This window comes from Myotis daubentonii, chromosome 16, assembly GCF_963259705.1.
Source record: "Myotis daubentonii chromosome 16, mMyoDau2.1, whole genome shotgun sequence".
Taxonomy (NCBI): domain Eukaryota; kingdom Metazoa; phylum Chordata; class Mammalia; order Chiroptera; family Vespertilionidae; genus Myotis; species Myotis daubentonii.
Genome location: NC_081855.1, coordinates 54,750,533 through 54,759,000, shown reverse-complemented (window position 1 = coordinate 54,759,000; position 8,468 = coordinate 54,750,533). Strand labels below are relative to the sequence as shown.

Sequence of the window (8,468 nt, the reverse complement as noted above, 5' to 3'; positions counted from 1 at the left end):
TGGGGGCGGGGCTGGGTGACTGGTGGCCACTGGTGAGAAGTTCAGGCGTGGAGTGGGGGCCCCACCTACACAGGACAAGAGCGAACAGCTGAGCTCAATGAAAGCAGACCCTTGGGGGGCACTGTTGCACTTGGGTGATGGGTTTATTTCACACTCGTTGCTTGTGTGCTAACAGAAGGGAGAGCCTGGGGCCTCCAGGCTTAGGGAAGAGTTGGCCTCCCTCCCTGTCTCCAGAGACCCTGCAGGGCCCACCCCAGGCCGGCAGCGCCGGCCCTGCCCTGTTATGGCCTCGGCTGCCCCCCGTGGGGAACGGCCTCGCCAGGGGCTGGGTCAGATTTGCACGTCGCCCACATCCAGAGTCCGATGAAGATGAGCTGGCTGCACACCACCCCTGCCACGTAGAGCAGGAAGAAGGTGTGGTCGGCAGCCTCGGCCCAGCTCCTCCATGACCCCGCGCCTCCGGGGGCCTCTGTGGGGAGAGGCAGGGGCAGGAGCTGCACTCCAGGGCTCCCCCTCTCCCGGAGCAGGAGCCCAGGCACTGGCAGCGGGTTTCTCCCTCCCATGGGTTCCCAGCTAGTGGCCGGGGGCTGGCCCCCTGCAGGCCGCCTTGAGGTGAAAGCCTTGTGCAGAGGCTCCCAAGGCACAGGGTCACCTCGTGGAGCGGTCACCAGGCCTCGGGGAGGCTCACCTCGCTCCCTGCTCAGACCTGCTGCTCCCAGGGCCGTGGTAAAGCTCAGGGACAGGCCAGCAGAGTGAGGGCCAGGGCCCTCCAGCCCAGCGACCCCTCGCCCCACCCCCAGGGGTGCAGCTTGCCAACTCTGCCAGCGAACCAGCTTCCTTCCTCACCCACCTTCAGGATTCGGCCCTGCCTCCTCGTGAGCTTGCTGCTCCCCTCTCGGGGCTGGGCCAGGGCTGCGCTTGGCCCTGAGGCGGTCCCGGGCCAGGAGCCCCGCCAACAGCACTGTCTCCACGGTGCTGACGAAGAGCAGCAGCAGCTGGATGGTGAAGTAGTGAACTGGGGAGGGGCGGGGCCAAGTCAGGGGCCAGGCCTGTGCCTCCAGGGCTCGGAGCTGAGCAGAGGGAAAGGCTGGGCAGTGTGGCCCTGCCCGGGGCCAGGGGAGGGCACAGGGCTTACTGAGCAGTGGGTTGCAGGAGGAGGAGCTGGGCAGGACCTGCACCAGGGAGGAGTGGAAGACGAGGTAGCCCAGCAGCAGGGTCACCTTGTAGGCCATGCGCTCCGGGGCCCGCAGGGGCAGCAGCCCCCCACACATGTCAGCCAACAGCAGCGCCTCCCCGGGGACCAACAGGGCCAGGATGGCCTTCAGTGCTGTGTTCTGTAGGTGCAGCTGGAAGGGAAAGGTTGGGGCTTCCTCGGGGGGTGTGCAGGGGTGGGCAACAGAAGGCTGTCATGCCTCTGGCTCCGCATCCTTCATGCCCTTGCTGCCCTCGTCGGCCACCTGCCGACTCACCTTCACCTGGAAGCAGGGCACCAGCTGCCTGGGCGGGACCTGGGTTTTCAAATCCCGAAGTACATACTCCCTCTTGACACTCACGATCTCGTTCACCACGTGGGCCTGGAACTCCAACTCCATCACTGGGGGAGGGTGGGAGAGAGCAGTGAGCTGAGAAATACCACTGCCCCCCCCCATCTCCTGGGGGCAGGGGCAGGGGCAAGCTGGTGCCCAGCGGTGATGGAGACTTCTGATGGCCGCTGGGCAGACTTGGCTGTGACAGTGGCCCATGCAAGGGCTTTCCCAGCCTTATCTCCCCCCCCCCCACCCCCAGTCTTCTCCAGCTAGAGGAAGGGCTTTTTCAGACTCAGACTCATTTCCATTGTAAAAATAAATGCACTTTGCACCACTGCATGGAGGGGGCGCCATTGTGGACTCATCGACCAGTGTCTCATCTCACATCTGAAATACTAGGGTGTAAGGGAAGGGTGGGCCTTCTGCCAAGCTAGACACCACCCGGTGGGTGTGTGGGGTATTGCCTGGGTGGCTACACCTTCAGGATGTCTCCAGGGGTGAGGCCGCAGCAACCTGAGCGGGCACCAGCGGCCTGGCCGCTGCATTTGGCCCGGCTGTTGAGGGCAATTGCTTTGCTGGCTGAGGTGGAGGGAGGAGACTGCAGTGGGGCCGGGCTGCTGTCTGGGTGGGAGGTGCAGGGTGAGGAGCACGCTCTGCTCCTGGGTGGGTCCGGCTCCCTGAGCCCCGGGCAGATGGGTGTGCACACAGCCCGCTCTCCATCCCGCCCAGCTGGTCAGCACCCGTGTTGCTGAGGGCGTAGAAGCTGAGGGTGCAGTTGCTCTGGTCTCTGGGGAAGTGGAGGAGCTCGAAGTCACAGTTGGTCTCCGTGGTGAGGGCCAGATAGAGCTCGACGTGGCCATCTTGGTCCACTTGGGCCTGTGGGGTCTGGTCCTGCCAGTCCACCCAGAGCCTGCGGGGAAAGACCACAGCCAGAGACCCACCCCCTCTGCAGGGGGAGACGGGCATATGCCCAGCTGCCATGCCCTGCCCTCAGGGTCCCCAGAGGGAGGGGGAACACGGGGCAGTGGAGGCGAGGCGTGCCAGTGCTCTGCCAGGACCACCGGGAGAGGCCATTCACTGAAGGCCTGGGGGGGGGGGGGAGACAGGGACATGCAGTGGCTCCTGGGACGAGAACTCACGCCTCCTGGATAGTGAGTTCCGGTGTCCACAGTGAGTCCCAGGGCAGTGTAAGCGCGTGCCGTGGGTGCACACTCGCGTTCCAGGCCAGGCGCGTGTCCAGCCAGGACTGGGGACACAAGGACCCCACTAAGGCTCCGGGTGTACGTGCCTCTCGGCTTGGCAGGTTGATGGAGACGGTACTTCTGAGCTGGACTCAGAGCGGGCTCTGCCCCACCCCCCAGGGGGCTCTCACCAGCCGGAGCAGCAGCACGGAGGACACCGTGTACCGAAGGATGTCCTGGGGAGAGCAGCACGTCACCTGAGGGTGGGCTGCTACATGACACAACCGGGCAGGAGGGCACAGCACTCCAGGGACGGGGTCCCTCCCTTCCCGCTCAGCATGGGGTCCCGCCCCTCCTGGGCCGGGGGACACTCACCACGTTGAACACGTTTGTCACGAACACCTGCACATCCACGCGCAGGGGCGCGCTCCCGTTGCTGGGAATCTGGATGGTTTCATGAACTTCCAGGGGTGAGTTGAGGTTGAAGAAAGATGGCCAGGCTGAGGGATGGAGGTCGAGGTCACCTGGGTGCGTTGGGGCCCAAATTCCAAAGCTCACGACCTTACAGCTTTCACCTACCAACCGCTGGTGCGTGGAAGCTGCGGCCCCGGACCAAGGGCCTGGTGGTGCCAAGTCCGAGCAGGGCGAGCTGGAGCAGGAGCCGCAGAGCCATCAGTGGGGCTGCAGGGGGAGGTGGGGCAGCAGCGGCCACGCCAACCTCTGCTTCAGGCACTTCTCTGGGGGACGGCGCAGTCGGTCAAAGCAGCTGCTCTGTGCAATGACCCTGGAGCCTTGAGCTCGGCACCCCCACCCCACCCTGGGTTCTGCAAACACCCCGAGACAAAGCCCAGGACCAAGCCCTGCCCACCCTGCACCTGCCTGGGCTTCGCTGTCTGTCCCGCCCCACCTCCACCACCTGGAACCGGTTGCCAGTTCACGGCCAGCACAGAGCCGCCCCCAGCCCCACCCGGCCTCGGTCCTTCCAGCCTAGGCAGGTGCCTTTCCGCAGTGGGGGCCCGCCTGGCTAAAAACACGCCCTTGTCCAAGTGCCCTGCACTCAACGCTGTGAGATGGGCACACCTTGGAGAGGGACCGACTTCATGTGAAAAGCCTTGGCTCAAGGACTCGGGGGAGAGGGGGGGACCCAGGGTCAGGTGGGGGCTAGTTCAAGAGCAAAGTTCGCACCAGATTCTCAGCCTGCGCCAGGCAGCAGTGCCTCAGGGCCGCCGGTGTGGCCCAGGAACAGGACCCGCGGGGTGGGGCGCGGCTTTTCTTTCCCAAAGGAGAACCTGAGCTGTTGGAGACCTGGTCCCAGAGAGCTGCACTCGGGGAGGGGGGCGGACACCCCAAGGCTTACAGTCTGTAGGCACCGATAGGGCTTCTGAAAGGGCCCCAGGGAGCTGGGAGCAGCCGAGGCCCCGCCACACGCGGCGCACGAACGCTACTAGGAACATAGTGTCTGCGTCCGTCACCGACCCACTGTATCGAGTGCTTAGTACCAGGGGTGGGCAAACTTTTTGACTGGAGGGCCACAATGGGTTCTTAAACTGGACTGGAGGGCCGGAACAAAAGCATGGATGGAGTGTTTGTGTGAACTAATATAAATTCAAAGTAAACATCATTACATAAAAGGGTACGGTCTTTTTTTTTTTTCAGTTTTATTCATTTCAAACGGGCCCACGGCTGGAACCTGCCTGTCGGTGCCACACGCATCGGGGGCGGCGGCGGGTTTGCAGATCTGTTGGCACCCGGCATTTCCAGGTGGCCGCGTGCAAAGAGCCTTCGCCTGGCCCGGGCTCCCCAGCCTCGCGCATTCCTACGCCGAGTTTCAGCTCCGCTGTCCTGAGCGCGCGCACTCGCACCCCATCAGCCCAAGTTCCCCTGTGAAGTCCCAGAGATCTCACCGCAGACCCTCACGACACAGCGCGGCAGGCACGTGAAACGGTTTGCGCATTTTATTAACAGACGAAACCATCCACCATCCCCCCGACCTCCGACTCCAGTCCTTTCACACACGAGCGTCCCCGCTAAGTCTCATTAACTGTCAGGCTGCCGTGGGGGACCTTTTGGTCCCGCCAGGACGGACCCGGGACCTGGCACGAGGCCGGGGCCCCGGGAGGCGCCGGCGCAGGGGCGGACGGCCCGGCCGCCTCGCTTACGTGCGTCAGGTCCGTGGACTCGCGCTCCAGCACGCTGCCCCCGCGGGGGCCCGGCGCCGCCACGCACCGGCGGCCCGAGGTCCGGCGCGGGGCGCGGCGCAGCAGCCCGGCGCAGATCTGGCGGAATCCCTTGCGGAAGTGCTTGGAGACCAGCGCATAGACGATGGGGTTGACGCAGGAGTTGGCGTAGGAGACCAGGTGCGAGAGGATGCGCAGCGCGTAGGTGGCGCGCGTGAGGGGAAAGCGGCCGAACCACACGCAGAGGAGGAGCGCGTGGTGGGGCAGCCAGCAGAGGCCGAAGAGCGCGGCCACCACGACGATCATGCGCGTCACCTTGCGCTTGGCGCGCCGGGCGCCCGAGCCCGCAGCCCCGGGGTCGACCGCGCGCCAGAGGGAGCGCAGCGTGCGCGCGTAGGTCAGGCCGAGCACCAGCAAGGGCAGCAAGTAGCTGAAGACGAAGGTGCAGAGGTCCATGGCGCGGCGTCGGGGCGCGCTCCACGCCGGGTGGCACACGGTCAGGTTGGCCAGCCTCGACTGGCGGTAGTAACTCAGGTAGGGCCCCGAGAAGAGCAACGACAGCCCCCAGATGAGCCCGATGGCCCCCAGCGCGTTGCGAGGCGTGCGCAGTTCGCGGGAGCGCAGCGGGTAGCGGATGGCCAGGTACCTGCGGGTCAGCGGGGAAGGGAGATGTCAGCCGAGCGAGCGGATTTGCGCCTTCAGCCCAGGACCTTTGCACCTCGGGCCCTACACCCGCTCTCCAGGACGGTCCTCAGTGCACGGTCACAGCGCACACCCACCCAGGGCGACCCAGCAGCAGGAAAGGCGCACGTAGAGGCCACTCATCTGCTCTCTCCGGGGCTACTACCCGGGTGGAGTCGGAACCGGCTGGGGGGCACCGGGAGGCTGCGACCCACCAGTGACGATGCCCGGGGAGGTGGGCGCAGGCAGGCGCCTGAGGAGACAGCCTGGGGAGTCAGGCAAGCAATCTCCTTCGGGAAGCGGACGCGCCTTGGGCCGCACCAGCGCTCCGGAACCGACACTCCGCGCTCAGTGGAACTGGGAGGCCCGTGTGGAACTGGGAGGCGTGAGGGGAACTGGGAGGCGCGTGTAGAAGGCGGGCTCACCTCGCTCCTTTCCCAGGGGAGAGGGGCAGCACGTGGGGACCAAGGGGAGCGGGGAGAGACCGTGGTCAGACCCGCCTTTCCTCCCCAGGTGTCCTCCAAGCTCTGGCTTAGGGGGCGGGCGAGTTCTGCGCGTTCCTCTCCCTGCCCTTGACTTGGCCCTGGAGGTGGAGTGCAGAAGGGGTGGGACCAAGCCAGGGGACCTCGGACGTGGCATGGGCCCCCACGAAGGACCCAAATTCCAAAGTCCAGTGCCAGAGTCCAGGGCGTCGAGCAAACCGTGGCTTCGAGGCTGAGTTTGACGCCATGAGCGCTGGCTTCCCGCACACAAGTACTGGATGGGCGACTCTGAACCCCGCGACCTCCCTCGTCTGTGCAGTGGGCACAGTCACCCCGCCCACCCCAATCTCACGGGGTCATTGAGCCTCAAGCGAGACCAAGCTCGGGGGGGGGGGGGGGGAACGCGCTGTACCCCAAACGCTGCGCTTTGCTGACTGCCGGTGGCGCTGGAGAGCTGAGGTCTCCAGGCTGCAGCGCCAAGGGCGCAGCTGATAGGGGGACACTGCAGCCCCCCCCACCTCCCCTAATTACTCCTCTCTCGCCAGCACGCCTGCCTGCCTGTCTTTCCCTCCCTCCCGGCTCCTCTGAGTGGTGGAGTCCTTTTCTACTCTCTGTCCCTTTCCTTGACCCTCGAGTCCCGCCCCTGCGCAGTGGCCGGCCCTGGGGGGCCAGGGGCGCGCTGACCTGTCCAGCGAGACGGCGGCCAGCGTGAAGCTGCTGGCGTGCATGGTGAGGAAGATGAGGAAGTGCACGGCCTTGCAGAGCAGGGAGCCGAACACCCAGCCGTCCAGGGTGTAGATGGTGGCCTGGAAGGGCACGCAGCACACGATGAAGCTCAGGTCGGCCACGCCCAGGTTGAGGATGAACAGGTTGGTGGTGCTGACCGCCCGGCCGCTGCGGAGCAGCACGGCCAGCACCAGGCTGTTGCCCACGGTGCCCACGAGGAAGATGAGCGCGAAGAGCGTGGGCACGATGACCGCCTCGGGCTGCCAGCTGCCCCCGCCGCCCGCCTGGCTCGCGTCCTCGGCCCCAGGGCCCCCCGAGTCATTCATGGTGCGGCCGAACCCGAGGCTCCCCGGGCGCCCGCAGCCGTCTGAGTCCGGGCGAGCGCAGCTCCGGCGGCTCCCTCCCGGGGCTGCAGGCGAGTGAGCTTCGCCGCGGCTGGAGCCGGAGCCAGGGGCGCGGGACCAGGGGGAGGAGCGAGCCGCTGACGGGGTGGGCTGCCGAGTGGCCCTGGCGGGTCCTGCGGAGGCACCGACAGCGCAGCCCCGGGGCGCAGGGCCCTCTGGCGTCCTCGGGGTCCGGGCTGTGCCGGGCTGAGCGGCGAACTGACCTCCCTGCAAACACTGGAGGGAGGGAACGATCGCAGGGGCGTGTGTGTGTGTGTGTGTGTGTGTGTGGCGCTGCCGGGACCTGTGTGCGCGGCGCCTGTGCTTCCCTGGAGCCTGGTGGGGGCGCCGAACCTCCCCGCACTGGGGGCTCCTCGGAAGAGGCGGGTGCTCAGAGGGGGTGGTGGGGAGGTGACAAGCGGCGGAGGCAGATGGGGGGCCCCCGGGTTTCAGGAGTTGGCGCGTGGGACTGCCCTGCGGGGTACTCCACGCCTCTTCCCACCGACCCTCACCCAGAGCTCAGAGGCCCCACAGAGCCTCGGTGGGGATGAGGGATCTGCTAATTGAACGTTTCTCCCTCCACTTCAATCCAAAAACAGGATTTACTGAGCATCTCCTGTGTGTCAGCCTCCGTCCTTGGCGCGATCCCTCGGTGTCCTCAGCTGTAAAATGGGAAAATACCTTCGCAGAGGGCTCTGGTGAGAATGAGATGTGTCTGAGAGCCCCGAGGCCAGTGGATCAATCTGAATGGATCAGATTCTTCTCTTTCTTCTGACCCCAGTCAGGCATCCAAACAGGGAAAACTTCAATATAAAGTAGCAGAGCTGGCCCGTGTGGCACACTGGTTGAGCATCAACCTATGAACCAGGAAGTCACAGTTCTATTCCTGGTCAAGGCACATGCCTAGGTTGCAGGCTGATCCCCAGTGGGCGGGGCCATGCAGGAGGCAGCCATTCAATGATTCTTTCTCATCAATGATGTTTCTCCCTCTCCCTTTCTCTCAGAAATCAATAAAAATATATTTAAATAAATATATAAAGCAGCACAGTTCCATGTACCAGCGGCCTTTGCCCAGATGGCTAGGAGGGCGTTTAAGCTGCAATAAAACTTAGGTGTTTGTTTTTAATTTTGACATATCAGTCAGTCATCAAGAATTTGTGACATGGAGCTATTACTGTTTCTATAGAATTCAGGCCCCCCACCCCCCACCCCGTTCTCTGGGTGTGAAAAGCACCACCTCCCACCTCTGTAGCTTGATTTCTGCTTCTCCTTCCCCTGCCCTGTTCATTGGCTCTCAGTCAAGACCATTCTT

General features: G+C 64.7%; 2 protein-coding genes across 2 annotated transcripts; both read right to left on the bottom strand.

The window, feature by feature from the left end:
* Window positions 1-281: 281 nt before the first annotated feature.
* On the bottom strand, window positions 282-4,161 carry ZACN (zinc activated ion channel). The gene is made up of 9 exons (XM_059671696.1): window positions 4,065-4,161; window positions 3,287-3,388; window positions 3,083-3,207; window positions 2,899-2,943; window positions 2,666-2,772; window positions 2,267-2,436; window positions 1,470-1,594; window positions 851-1,346; window positions 282-469 (listed from the first exon to the last, which is right to left on the bottom strand). The coding sequence occupies exons 1-9, from the start codon at window positions 4,159-4,161 to the stop codon at window positions 282-284; spliced, it is 1,455 nt and encodes a 484-aa protein (XP_059527679.1).
* A 470-nt stretch (window positions 4,162-4,631) lies between these two features.
* Window positions 4,632-7,242, bottom strand: GALR2 (galanin receptor 2). The gene is made up of 2 exons (XM_059671298.1): window positions 6,732-7,242; window positions 4,632-5,530 (listed from the first exon to the last, which is right to left on the bottom strand). The coding sequence occupies exons 1-2, from the start codon at window positions 7,097-7,099 to the stop codon at window positions 4,735-4,737; spliced, it is 1,164 nt and encodes a 387-aa protein (XP_059527281.1). The 5' UTR covers window positions 7,100-7,242; the 3' UTR covers window positions 4,632-4,734.
* Window positions 7,243-8,468: the final 1,226 nt, after the last annotated feature.